The sequence below is a fragment of the Globicephala melas genome, chromosome 5 (assembly GCF_963455315.2).
Source record: "Globicephala melas chromosome 5, mGloMel1.2, whole genome shotgun sequence".
Classification (NCBI taxonomy): Eukaryota; Metazoa; Chordata; class Mammalia; order Artiodactyla; family Delphinidae; genus Globicephala; species Globicephala melas.
This window is the reverse complement of record NC_083318.1, coordinates 104494947-104510377: the sequence shown is the minus strand read 5'-3', so window position 1 is coordinate 104510377 and position 15431 is coordinate 104494947. Positions and strand designations below refer to the sequence as shown.

Here is a 15431-nt window from a genome sequence, read left to right as displayed (position 1 = left end):
ATTTATTTCTGGCTCAAGCCTCAATCCCAACTGGGCTCTTAATGAAGTCCCAGCATGTCTCACCTCTATATAAACCAGTTATCTAATCACAGTGTTCCACAAGGTCTTATATAAGAAAGAACAGAATCATCCCCCTTTTTCAGACAAGAAAATCAGGCTCAGAGAGGTTAAGGAATATGGACAAGGTCACATGGCATTTAAATAGCAAAGCCAAGATTCAAATTCAGTTTAAGTCTATACTCTATCCATTACGTTTTGTTCCTTGTTCATTTTTTGTAGCATTAGGACAATCATCAGCATAGGCCTGACTACTGAGCAAATATTCCACCAATGTCTGTTTAACTAATAGGGTGTCTTCAATGTCCATTTTTAAAATAAATATCCATGAACAGGAATCTCATTTCAATGTTTATTTACACAATGCAGAAATACAGCAAAAGCACCCTTTACCAACCTTCCCTTTTAACCTACTGGCCTGACTAACCAACTCTCCCACGCCCTCTGTACACTCTAACAGGCTTGCACAATTCTACTACTCCTCTCCACCTGAGATGCAACTTACCAACTCATGCATGTTAGGTTTGCTCCCAATTTGTTTGGAACACTTGCACTTGTTACTGAAATTATATAACTTGAATAAGTATATGTAATCCAATGACATGTGCATGTAAAAAGAGAGCTTTTCTAAGAATGATTTGATCAATGTGTTACCACAAAAAAAAATTCTCAATCAAATTAGACGTGTGAGAAATGTCAGAGAAAGTGTATAGTCCGAAGATGACTTTGCACTGAGATTTCTTTTCAAGTGTCTGAGCTCTCGCTGCACTTTAAAAGCACTGGGTAGTTAGAGCTGATGTATCAGTGTGGTGTGGTATGTGCAAGAAAAAGCGTGTGGCTCTCCAAGCAGCGGGCCATACTTAGTTTTACAACGAAAGACTAGCATACAACTGTACAGTTACATGTTTGGGGTTAAAATAAAATATTTAGGGTATACAAGTACTCTTTTTTAACCGTTTCTCCCCTTCAGTCTTTTTTTGATTAAGTGGTCAACCATATCAACAGAACTCCTATCATGGAAGCCCCTCCTACGATGCCCTCCTTTCAGGAGCCCTCAGGGGTAGAAGGCTCCACAATGACACACTGCTGTCACTTCTGGTCCCATCTCAAACAACAAACACCCTGCCCTACACCACCAAGGAAATGGACACACGACCTTCGATTTTCTACTGTACTGAGGTTGTGTTAAACACTCTAGTGTGTTTATTACCAATAATTAATTTTAACTATCTCTTGAAAAACTCTTGTTTAAATTCTGTTCCTTTTTCGAACGAAAGTGAGTTATCTGTAATGAGGTGGATGGAGCCAGAATCTGTCATACAGAGTGAAGTAAGTCAGAAAGAGAAAAACAAATGCCATATGCTAATGCACATATATGGAATCTAAAAGACGGTACTGATGAACCTAGTGGCAGGGTAGGAATAAAGAGGCAGATGTAGAGAATGGACTTGAGGACACAGGGCAGGTAGGGGAAGCTGGGATGAAGTGAGAGAGTAGCACTGACATATATACACTACCAATTGTAAAACAGATAGCTAGTGGGAAGCTGCTGCATAGCACAGGGAGATCAGCTCAATGCTTTGTGACCACCTAGAGGGGTGGGACAGAAAAGATAGGAGGGAGGCTCAAGAGGGAGGGGATATGGGGATATATGCACATGTACAGCTGATTCACTTTGTTGTACAGCAGAAACTAACTCTACATTGTAAAGCAATTATACTCCAACAAAGATATTAAAAAATAAATAAATTCTGCTCTTTTTTTAAAGAGATGAGACTTTCTATCTCAAATAATTCCAGTTTATGCAACATAAAAGTTTAAAAAGTTCATGAACTGTTTAAAACACATCCATTCAAAATTATCAGATGCTTCTTCAATTCTGAGATGATAAAAGTTCTAATGTAGACAGAACCTATAGATGAACACTTATAATATTAATTTGGGAATAAGATCATTTACTTACATTGGTACTATTAATAGCCTTACCTTAGTTTTTCACACTTACATCAGGTGAAAAACTCTTATCTACTTTTAGCAAGCCAAAACAAATGCCTAAAAGCTGAGAAGTAAAAACATATGTAACAAAACCACAAATTTAGCAATAAAGTAAATGTTTTAAAAAACTCAAGATCCTTTAGGATTCTCCAAAATGTTCATCAACACATCAAATGAAGAATAATAAACCTTCAATAATTTTGGTGATACTGAAAAAATGTTTTTCAGTTATAAATGTACTTTTATTTTTGAATATACAAACTCTCTTTTTCAATAACACTAGTAGTTAATGACAACTTAATAGTTGCTGTGTGATGCTGAACTAATAACTTAACCTTTCTGAGCTTCCTCATTTGCAAAATAGAGTAATACCTATCTAATATGCTGGTGAATATCGACTAAGACATATGTAAAATGCCTAGCACACAGCTGAAGATAAACCCATGTGAAAACCCTTCAAATACACACACACACAAACATACACAAAAAGTCAAGTATTCTTAATGGGGAAGGTGGGAGGAGACAAAGTACATGCATTCTCTGAACATGTATGTCAAACTTCATGCATATATACTTTAGTGCCATTTACTTGGGAAAGAGTTCAGTTTTTCATTAGCTTCTCAAAGAAGTCCATGACCCCAAAAAAGTTTATCTCCTTTTATAGTAGGCTTTGGCTTTATTTTCTCTGGTCCCATATATATAAAGTTTATAAAATTTGACTGGATACTTTAAACACAAGTAATTTAAATTATTCAACAGCAACAACAGCAAAAAAATTCAATTAAAAGTGTGGTCATGGTAAAATATGTATTCTCCTTTTATTTCTCTTTAAAAAAAAAAACAAATTCATTTGGCTCAAATTATTCCCCAACATTACCATAATTAAAAGCAACCATCCAAACTCAAAATCAAAATTTGAAAACCAAAACAAAAAAACAACAGCAATAACAAAAGAAAAAATAATCAGGAAACCCTAAACAGCCAGGATTAAAACCCTATTACTTATATAATAAATGACAATTGTCCCTTCTTTAGAGTTAATCTTTCAAACTACTTCATTCCTTCATTTTGACTCAAAGTTAACAACATTCACTTCAAACAGTTATTATATATATTTTAAATCTGTGTAATAAGGAGACTGCATAGTATCACAGAAGGGACCCTTAACTAGGAATCAGGGAAACCAGGGTTATGGTCCTGTTCTGTCACCAACTGACTCTAAGACAGCTGGACCTCAGCATTCTATGGCACTTTGCTTCTACATAAAAACATGCAGTCCCAAAGTAGAAGACTAAGATACCTGCTATCCTAAGACTACTTTATTACTAAAACAGAAATGTACAAAAGGGAGGTTACCTGACAAGAGATTTGATTCTAGGTCTAATGAGAAAATATACCGACAACAATAAACCTTTGAATTACAGAAAGTTCCGTCCCCACTGTCAACACTCTCAGAGCAGATATACTCAGAGCAGAGCTTCTAGTTGGGGCCATTTAAAACTTTAGCTTCACATTAATAAGAATAACAGATACCTCCCCAGAACTGCTCCTTTCCTTAAGGTGAACAGCACTTAGAAGAAAGATTTAACAAAGTACAGACAGACAAAAATATACAAAATAGAGGAAAGAGCAGTTTAGTGTGTCTTGATAGGTAAGCCCTTACTCTGTGTTTCAATAAAAAATACTTGTTATGGGGCTTCCCTGGTTGCACAGTGGTTAAGAATCCACCTACCAATGCAGAGGACACGGGTTCAAGCCCTGGTCCGGGAAGATCCCCCATGCCGCAAAGCAACTAAGCCCATGCGCCACAACTACTGAGCCTGTGCTCTAGAACCCACTGGCCACAACTACTGAGCCCATGTGCCACAACTACTGAAGCTCGTGTGCCTAAAAGCCCATGCTGCACAACAAGACAAGCCACTGCAATGAGAGAAGCCCGCACACCACAACGAAGAGTAGCCCCTGCTTGCCGCAACTAGAGAAAGCCCACGTGCAGCAATGAAGACCCAATGCAGCCAAAAATAAATTAATAAAATAAATAAATTTTAAAAATAAGAATAATAGAAAGAATTTTAAAAAATACTTGTTATGGAAAAGGTAGCTTATTTTAGTCAATTTTATTTCCAAACTGACTTTTGCAAAACAAGTATTTTTCAATGGAGTATAAAATAAGGCTTTATATACCAAGATACCCCTACAGTGAAGAAACATCCCGCTTCCAAAAAAGAACAAAAACAATGTGAATGTTAAGCATTTAATGAGTCTGCCAAGTACAACTTTTTCAATGTATTCCTGTTAGAGCTAGCAATATACACAAAGGCAAATTGGCAGGGCAAGAGGTTTTCTGAGAGGTGTGATGACTAACACTTCAGGACTGGAATATGACAGTTACTAAAAGAAACATGAGAAGCGTTCTCCCAGTTCCTCACAGGCCAATGTCTCTACCACAAAAGCTACTACAAACAGCATTCAGAGCTGAATTCACACACTCCAGTCTTGTAGGCCTAAACCACCTTTTGCAATTTTCCCCCATGTGACACATTATGTGAATCAAAGAAACCAATCAGTAATTCATTTACTAAAGGTCAGATATAGGGTACAGTGAGACTCAGGCACTCAAATGAATAAAAACAAGAAGCAAACGAAACCCAAGATAAGGGTCTTGTTGAAACCAATGCCCCAGAATCCAGCAAATAGCACACCTGTACAGAAAAGACCAGAATGAGATGACACGTACCAAACATTTTCCTCCATGCTAAAAAAAGGTTCACATAGCATCTGATTCACACCTTTGTACATGACTTCAGGATCAACCAAGGCTTTTCAAATGCTTTACCTCATGAATGGGACTTCCAAGCAGAGGTTAACTGAGGCCATCTAAGGATCACCAGGAGGCCTTACCAGTGCCAGTATTTAAGATTTAATAACAGCATGCTCTAACAAGTTAAAGTGAAAAGATTTCAGTCTCCAAATTCAAATATTTTGCAGCATATTTCAACTAGCTACAAGGGACAAAAGATTTCCTATTTGTACAAGTAGAATTTAGAGATTATTTCTTAAGAAGTTAGTCCTAGTTCTTTTTGCTGTCCTCAAAATACAGTCTACCTATTGGCAGGAGTATAAATAAATACAAACTTTTAGATGGCCATTTGGCATACCTATCAGAAATTAAAACATGAATGTACCTTTTGATCCAGCTATTACATGTTGAGGAATCTATCCCATGAAATTTTTGGATGCAAATATAAAAATGTTCATTCACTGCAACATTTTTGTAAAGGTGAAAAATCATATATGCTGATTAACATACAGGACACCACACAAAAGAATGAGCTGGACTCATATGTATTGACATGTAAAGAACTCCAAGACACTTTGTTCAGTGAAAAAAGCAAAGTTACAGAACAACAGGTATAGTAAAAGTATACTTATGTCAAGAAAATTGTGTGTGTGTGTGTGTGTGTGTGTGTGTGTGTGTGTGTAACTGCATAGAAAATGTTCTTAAAGATTAACACCAAACAGATAACAGAGGCTACCCTATGGGGAAAGAGAGTAAATCACAGAGTGTGGGATTGGTGAGTGCGAAGAGAAGTACAGTTTTAAAGAGGGACTTTCACTTTCTACTCCACATCTACCTCTATTAGTTAAACATTTACATCATATATATAAAACATTTGTTCTTTATAGAAAGTAAGAGAGGTGCGATGCCAACTTTTAGCTAAAATCTAGAATCACTAATAGAGGATGCTGAAATAGTCAAAGAAGTAAAGGCTGTTGGCTGCCAAAAACACCCTTTACAGACTTAACCTTCTAGGGAATAAAGGAAAATATGGGTAGCACTGTAGTTATAAATGAACATGACCGTGTCTTCATAAAATAACAAGCATCATTCAGAGAACTAAAGGATTTGTATCTTAGAACTTTGAGAATATAAAAGATACTGAAATCAGGAACATTATTAAAAAGCTATAATCATTATAATGTCTCTTAGAAATACAGTTTTAACAACAAATCCTATTACTTTGGTACAAAGTGTCTATGTATAGGTATGCCCTGTTGCATTAGAACACTGACATGTGTAAAGGACCAAGTGATATGAGGCGTCACCCTTACCTGTACATTCTCTTCTGTCACCTGAATCTCCGCCGTATAAACATAGTCAATCAGCATCCTCAGGGTCCAGCCGTCTACCTCCTTGATTCGAACTCTCTTTGCTCGGCTCTCACTCATCTCACCTGAAACACAAGGAGCAAGGCTGACGCTGCAGCAGACACCCAGCAGCAAGACCAAAACCCAGTCAGACGGGCACTCACTGTATTCAGGAGGCAACATGGTCAGCCACTTCAGCAGGCCTACAACATTCCCCTACCTCCCCTAAAAGCTTACCTGAGGAAACCATACAAGGTACTTCTGTTACCCACTTGTACCTGGAAATCACATCATGGCGATGAATATGCCACGTGTCCAACTGCATGAACTCTTAATACCTGTAGAATTATAGGTTCAGGACCCAATGCGGTCCATGCCTTTTTTTGGTCCAATGTGTGGACAAAGAATGTCACCTGCCATAGCAGTAAACAAAGGATGTTGCAGCCATCAGCCATTGCAGGCCACCCCAGACTGTGCACATGAGGGGATTCAGAATGCGAAAAAAAAATAGGATACTGGCCCTAGATAGTTAAGGTGTGTATCAAAGGAATGATTTCAATGAGCCTAGATGCTTGTTATCTTCCCATACGTAGAAAAGTGCTAAATTTATTAACTTGTCTGACAATTAACTTGTCTTTAATTGGCAATAATCTTTTGATGTTCCGACTACCTGGTTCTTTTGCAAAAACTCCTACATATTCTGGCTCCTCCCTGACCTCTTCGGAGCAGTCCCTCAGAGAGATCTGAGAGGCTGCCTCCTGGGGTGAAGTCCTCCGAAAGTCCGCTGAATAAAGCATAATTTGCAGCTTCTAGGTTGTGCATTTTTTTAGTTGACAATGCTTTAGAGCAGTTTCTTTTCCTTTTGACTTTCTATTCAAGACTAGAACACAGTGTTACCCCATGAGGCTAACTTCCAAGTTCCTGGTACTCACTCACAAGCACGCCAGTGCCTGCCCCTGCCCTCTGGGAAGACACACCTCTCAGATAGGAAACAATCAGAACACAAATTACAGAAGACGCCCAGGAAATGAAAGACAAAAGAGGGGTGTTAAAGAGGTGAGTCAATGGCCAAGGCAGATGGCAATGGGCCTTCTAGCCCAAGTTCCGTTCCTATTTGTCATCTGCAGCAACTTCATCTTGAAGTCATTTCCATACCAGTATTTATTACTAAAGCCAGATGCCCTTCTACATCACTGCCTGCTAAATAAGTGGTACAAGACCTCCCTCTTACTATCCACTGAACTAGTTAAGCATTCAGGGATCATAAATAAGATCCTCTCTTGTATAAAGAAACGGGGAAGCAGAAAAGAGAAGGGATGGCCCCTAAACCCAGGGGACTCATGGAGAGTTAGAAGCAGGTTTGGGCACATATGTGCGCACATAAAATGGCCCAAGAATAGGGAAACATAAGCAATTGAATGGGGAAAGAAAACTCAATTAAAAACAAGACAGTCTAAAAATAATGTTGAGTGTTAGGGGACACCTTAGCAAAAAGGTTTAGTTCTACATTCATCAGGTTTCAAAGATAAAGGAAGTATGAAAAACAATGCCACCATCCCTCACCTGTTAGAAAAACAACACAATGGCCTCAAGATTTCTTGAAAGTTCATTTCTTTTTCAGGTACAGTATACTGTCAGTGACCATAAATTATCAGAAAAGGCTATAGGAATCCATAATTATACAAAATTCCTTTGCAAACATAAACACTGGGAAGAGAGAAATAATAATAGTGAAGTATTAGTAACTAACTACCTGCTTCCCTGGAGATTGTCTCTGACAAAAGCTCAAAAAAAGCTGTTCTCCTAAGAGCTAAAATATCTGAAAAACTATTATGCTACTTCCCAGGGGGGAAAACATCCACTGGTATTACAAGGGAAGAGAGAAAATTGATGATATGCTCCTGTTATATGTCTATATAGCAGGAAGACAAGGGATTGGGCTATGTATCTGCTGCCTCAGCACGTTTTGGGGTTCTTTTTTTTTTTCCTTTCATGAAAAAGGGGAAAGCATGTTTTTTCCCCCCTTAAAGAAAAGGGTAAAAAAAGCAAGGTCGAGGAATATGGAAACACAATTCTTCATGTACATATAAGGCACCTTCCTCTGTCCTAGTCTCTCTGGATCTTGTAGCTAGATGGGATTTGTGTCATCTGAAAGCTCTTTTGTGGTAAAGTGAGGACACTTTGGTAATTCCCACTTGGACTTTAGCGAGAGGCCACTCTAATTCATCTCTAGGGCCCCGGCGATGTGCAAAGCCCCACAGGGCCCGGGGCCACACAAGCATAAAGCCATGTACTTAGTTCTCAAGGAATTCAGGACTTAGGCATGATTTAGACAAAAACAAGTTTGACTTTAATTTACAGGTATGACTGAAAAATTATCAGTTCTCTGCCAAGGAGTTTTTAATATTATAGTTTTTAAGGTATTGCTATAAGATGCACTGTGCTGATTCACATTCTTTAAGTGTCATTTTTAATATTAATTCTTTCTCTCGCAAGAAAACTGTATCTACTTCCAACAAATTCTATCTCTATCACACACTGCTTTAGAAATGCTTTAATCTTGGGGCTTCCCTGGTGGCGCAGTGGTTGAGAGTCCGCCTGCCAATGCAGGGGACACGGGTTCGTGCCCCGGTCCGGGAAGATCCCACATGCCGCGGAGCGGCTGGGCCTGTGAGCCATGGCCACTGGGCCTGTGCGTCCGAGCTTGTGCTCCGCAACGGGAGAGGCCACAACAGTGAGAGGCCCGCGTACCGCAAAAAAAAAAAAAAAAAAAAAAAAAAAAGGAAATGCTTTAATCTTTATTTTTCGTATTAATTTACAAAAACAAATAGCTTGCCGCAGACTGTGTTAATAGTTTAAAAATTCCAATAACTATGAAAAACCAAAACACGTACCAAAGAGAGCTGTAAAAGCTACTTAGAGCTAATTCTAGTTGTTAAATATTATCTTACTTCTGTCCTTTGCTGTGTTTATAGAGATTTATTTTTGATAATGAGTTTTGTTTTTCTTTCTTCCTTTTTTTGGCCGTGCCATGTGGCTTGTGGGATCTTGGTTCTCCTACTAGGGACTGAACCCAGGCCCACAGCAGTGAAAACGCCAAGTCAGAACCACTGGACCGCCAAGGAATTCCTGATAATGAATTTTTAAAAGATACCCAGTGATACTGTAAAGAGTTTAATCTCATAACATTTTTTTAACTTCCTGTCTTAGTGTTCTTCTCCTGTGTTTGATCATGTATTATAGAACTGAAGCTATACTATGATATCCACACAGATATCGCCACCCTCACCTCCTCTCCATCCCTACTGCCACTGTGCCACCTCTTCCTTCTTCCTCACCTCCAGGATGGACTCCACACATCTGACCATGGCACTCAAAAGCCTTCAGCTACTCCCAGACCAGGCATGCAGGCCTGTCCATGTCCCACCCCTGCCTCACTATCCAGCCTCCACACTCTCTCTCCCACTTCTAGTCTTAATTTATATAAGAAAGGAACTTTGTGTAGTTTCCCATACACACCCAGCAATTTCCTACCTCGATGCCTCTGTCGAGCTTCCTCATCTCTGTCTCCTCATGCCCTCATTCCCCAGGCTAACCCCCACATATTCTTCGAGATTCAGCTGGAACCTCTCCAAGCAGCCTTGCCTGCTGATGACCCAAGGCTGGGTTAGGTTCTCACCCTAGGTTACCTCCTGCAAATCCACTCTGTCATAATAATATCTGGTTCTCCCCACCTGGATTCTTGAGCTTCCTGAGAGCAGGGATGACATCTTTCTTACCTCTGTATCCCACAGTGCCTGACATATGGTAGATACCCAATAAATAATGGCTGTTTGAATGAATGACTAGAAAAGCGAAAAGTAAAACAAGTGCCAATTTTAAATGTAGCACCTTTACTTAACACAATTACTAACACTTAAGTTAGTCTTGAATATGGGTATTCTAGCTCTGAAGGATTTCAGTCAACAAACATTTATTGAACATCCACTATACAGGCCGAGCTAAGCATTTTCACTAATGAACACTGCACCATCTCTACTGTTTTTGAGAAAAGAAATGAAGTCCTCCAAATCGTAAAAGCTTACGGACACATGTATGGATAGAAACAACTCCATCTCAAGGAACTTAATCAGGACTCCTGAAGCCCAGAACAAACTGGTGACTGTATTTACCCATTCTGAAGTTCTAAAAAGTGAATAGGTTTAAGAGAGCAAACCCTAGGATCAATTAAAAACTCATGTGACTCTAATTTCAGTTATTGCTCAGCACATAAATTGAAAAAATAATAGAAATATAATACAGTACACTTTATACTATGTTGAAACCCTAAGAATTGAATGACAAGTTTACAGCCACATTTAATAAATAAATTTTATTCCATTATTCTTCAAGTTATACTTGTCACCTACTCCAATCATTGTTGCCCTTTTGCTCATTATTAGTCTCAGGTTACAAAGAAGCTACTGACACAATGGTATCTTCATTCTGGCAAGATGACCCGAATGCCCCTGCCAGGCACTGGCTATGGTGGCATGGTACATAATTCCCCAATTCTACAACTAATCTGAGGCAAACATGGTAACTACATTACCCCGCCAGTTTGGCTCTAGTTTGAGTAACTTCTGGAACAGGTCTCCCAGTTCCTAAAAGAAAAATAGGAAAGAGACAACCCCTCTCCTTCCTCGAGATGTTGGGTCCACTCTCGTAGGCATCTTGCATTCATGGGGGAAGCAACCATAGGATAAAATTTTTAGTGAGGACAGCTGGGTGGCGAAACAGAAGGAAGAGGATCCCTGATGATCCGATCATACCTGGTGCCCAGCCTATTTTCCAGTTATGAGAGAATATATTTCCTTGCTACTTAAACCAGCTTAAGGGGAGTTTTCTGTTATATGCAGACTAAAGTTATATGCACTTTATGTGCAATGCCCTATTTAATGTTCTTCACAGCAGTCAGCGATATAAGAAATTACCTTTTCTTTATGTTTCCTCTCTAACCATTCCTCCTCTCCCCAAAGCCTAGGATAACACCTAGCACACAGAAGATGCTCAATGAGTACTCCATCATGAAGGAAAGCACAAATCTTAGACAAATACAACATGCACACAACTTTTAAAATATCTCACATCTTAATCATTCAAATGATAATCTATCTTTTCCTATTCTACCTTACTAAATCATGTTCAATGTGACAAAAGAAATGATCAAAAAGCACCCCCAAAAAAGAGTGAAAATAAAAATACAGTATTTCTCACTAGATTTCAGATATGTTATAGCCTGTGGCACCACAGAAGTCTCAAATATATTTGTTAAGAAAAATGGCATTTTAAATGCCACATTTGTACACAAACAAGTAATTTAAAAACACAAGAACTCAGGACTTCCCGGGAGGTCCATGGTTAAGGGACCATGCTTCCTTCGCAGGGGGCATGGGTTCGATCCCTGGTAGGGTAACTAAGATCCCGCATGCCGCGTGGCATGGCCAAAAAAAACCAAAACAAACCAAACCAAACAAGGATGATAAAATAAATAAATAAAAACACAAGAATGCAATTTGATTTATTCTTTCTCAAGTAACAGTTAAACAACCTGGCCTTGATCTAAATTGGCCTGTATTTCCCAAAAGAAAAACCTGTGACTACATGACAGAATTACTTTTCACCTCCCTTCTTCTACCCAAATACTTGGAACTACAATGAGTAACAGAATTCTTTTTTAGGTGATATAGTTTGAAAGAAAAATTCACCTACAGTTTAGGGGAGATGAAAAACAAGGGCCAAAAAGAATATCTGTAGAGTCCCCATTTCCTAATAGGCGAGTCACAGGGAATAACAGGAGTACAAGGCAGCCCTGTGCCACTGCAGACACTTCTGCTTACTGCTGATCATTGAGCCAGAGTACACAAACATCACGGTGTGTGATGGGGTGGAAGCATGCCAAGGTCTACTTGTGGGCCTCGCCATATTTTTTATGACAGATAATATAAACATAATAGGACTTCAGACCAGGAAAACAGATAAACAATGGGCTCACAGTCTAGCAAATCTTAAATGAATATATGTACACTAAACCACCTAGACCAGATTTTCATGTCTTCTTTAGGTAAAAAATCTAATCTAATCTCTGCCAAACTGCTGACTATTTAGTGGATTCAAAAGAAGAAAATGAACAAAGATTGCCAGAAAGGTAAATAGCATCCATTGCTGAAGAATCATAAAAGTCTAGCTTACTAATAAGCAAATGAAAAGATGTTCAACATCATTAGTCATTAGGGAAGTGCAAATTAAAACACCCATTAGAATGACCACAATTGAAAAAAAAAAAGATAGCAACAAGCGTTGGCAAGGATGTAGAGAAAGGGGAACAGTCATACATAACATAGGAATATAAAATGATGCAGCCAATTGGGAAAATAGCATAGCAATTTTTTAAAAGTTAAATATAAATTTACCATATGACCCAGGAATTCCACACATAGGTATCTAACACAATGAGACATCTGTCCACACAAAGAACTGCATATGAATTCATAGCAGCATTATTCTTTATTTTAATTTTTATTTCAATTTTGGCTGCATTGGGTCTTCATTGCTGCACGTGAGCTTTCTCTAGTTGTGGCAAGCAGGGGCTACTCTTCGTTGCAGTGCACGGGCTTCTCACTACAGTGGCTTCTCTTGTAGCGGAGCACGGGCTCCAGGCACGCAGGCTTCAGTAGCTGTGGTGCGCAGGCTCAGTAGTTGTGGCTTGCAGGCACTAGAGCACAGGCTCAGTAGTTGTGGCTCACAGGCTTAGCTGCTCCGCGGCATGTGGGATCTTCCCGGACCAGGGATCAAACACATGTCCCTTCATTGGCAGGTGGATTCTTAACCACTGCGCCACCAAGGAAGTCCCCAGCATTATTCTTAATAGCCAAAAATTGGAAACAACATAAATGTCCATCAGCTGGTAAATGAATAGTCAAAATGTGCCATTTTCATACAATGGAATCTACTTAGCAATAAAAAGGAACAGACTGATGATACATACTATGACATGGATGAACCTTAAAATTATTATGTGGGAACAAAAATGTTCTAAAGTTGATTTATGGTGATGAAAGTACTACTCAGTAAATTTACTAAAACTCACTGAACACTACAACATAAAATATGCCTCAATAAAGTTGTAAAAAAAAATCACAATTGAGGTACTCAATTCACATTTTATATGTGTCAGAAATTAACACAGAATCCCTATTTTGTATCTACTTTAGCACCTAGCAATCTAAGATTTGACCAAGTATTCTCAGGCAGAAACAGGCTGAACTGCAAGGACCCACCCACCAGTTAACTGAGATACATACTTAGGAATACTTATAGAATCAAGACATCTTCAGGGCCTCATTCCCATCATTAAGCAAAACTCACTTATTCAGAAATTGCATGTTCGCTGAAACATGAAGAGGTGAGACCCATTAGGCAAAAAAAAAAAGAAAAAGAGAGAAAAGAAAGAAAAGAGGGAAGCTGAAATATAGTTCAGATTCTTAAGTAAACAGAGAAGAAAAATAGAGACATAATGAGATCTCCCATCTCCAGCATCCACGTCTCTGGATGTCGAAGGCTCAGGGAGTCTGCAGACTCTAAGTATCATCTTTTGAAGGGAAAGGAAACTAACCCTGATCTTGTAATTTTAAGTTAATCACTACATTTTGTAACTGGAAAATAAAACATTTATCAAAAAGAGTCTGTGTGTAAGACGTTTTCAATCTTATATTCTTACAATATAAAGACATTTAGGAATTGAGGGTAAAAAATAATAATGATAATCATGATAATTACTGCCAACATTAATTGAACATTTCCTATGTGCCAAATAAAGGGCTAACATACATGATCTCACTTAATCTTTATAAGAATCCTAGGAAGTAAATATTATCATCCCCATTTTCCAGAAGAGGAAACTGAAGCCCAGATTGATGAAGTGATTAATGATCCCAAAGATCCAGTAACTCTGACAAGGAAGTGGCAATAACAGTGTCACCTGAAGGAAGGTCACTTACAGGGGCAGCACTTTACTAGTGAATTCCTAAATTAGGCCAATGCAGATCAAATACTCCTTTTGCAAACTAGAGATTCTGTTTAGAAAAGACTCCAGGAGTAATAAATAAGATGTAAACCAAAAGACTGAAGTGAATCCACGACATAAAAATTTGACTAATCCCATTTCAACTTTTCGAATCAGCCTCAGCTGAAGGCACCCTCCCCAAATCACTTGCCCAACTTGACTCATGGCCCCTCTACTATCTTTCCTAAATCCTTGATTATTTAATTCAGTTCAGAACAGCCAGTATGTAATAGGCTAAAGAGTGAGGTGCCTCCAGACTGCTCTCTACTCCCAAACACTAAGCCCATTCTCTCCACATTGCTTTTTGCACTTTTCTTCATCTGTGTAAACCTTTACATTCATTATGTTTCAAGAAATGTCAGATCCCCTTCTCTCAATGCTGCCCATCACAGTCCTCACCATCTGTATTACTCCTTTGCACACACAGATCTTCCATAAACTATTATGTATTTAAAGTGTGCACATCTCATTTCCCCAGTGATATAATAAACTACTGGGGCAGGAAGTATGCTAATTTTTTTTTTTTTTTTTTTTTTGGCGGTACACGGGCCTCTCACTGCTGTGGCCTCTCCCGCTGCGGAGCACAGGCTCCGGAGGCGCAGGCCCAGCAGCCATGGCCCACAGGCCCAGCTGCTCCATGGCACGTGGGACCCTCCCGGACTGGGGCACGCTAATATTGTTTTGTATTCCTTGAATTATCTAGCAAAATGTTAGGCCCAGGATATATTTAAGTTTCTAAAGTATGAATAGATTTGTATTTGTGCTTTTTTTTCTATAACTATATATGTATTTACAAGTATTTATTTGTCCTACCAATAATCTAAGATTATAAGCTCATTGTTGGAACAGATAATAACTTCATATCCTTGTACAGTACTGTATGCTTAAATTTTGTTTTTTTAAGAATGAGGTTAAGGGAGGGTGTGGCCAGGTGGCAGAGTAGGAAGACCTGGAGCTCACCAGCTCCTACAGGCACACCAAATTACAACAACTCACAGAGCAACTATAAATGAGAATGACCTGAAGACTAGCCGAGATTTCCCACAACTGAAGACATAGAAAAGGAACCACAATGAGAAGGATAGAAGGGGCAATGACATGACCTAGTCAAGACCCACTCACCCAG

At 38.9% G+C, this 15431-nt stretch overlaps 1 protein-coding gene across 2 annotated transcripts in view; it reads right to left on the bottom strand.

The window, feature by feature from the left end:
* KLHL2 (kelch like family member 2) overlaps window positions 1-15431 on the bottom strand; it is a 125005-nt gene that overhangs the window by 76068 nt on the left and 33506 nt on the right. For both annotated transcript variants that reach the window (XM_030847063.2, XM_060299640.1), the window contains exon 4: window positions 6166-6287. In XM_030847063.2, coding sequence (XP_030702923.1) covers window positions 6166-6287 — 122 coding nt within the window. The remainder of the gene's footprint in view (window positions 1-6165; window positions 6288-15431) is intronic.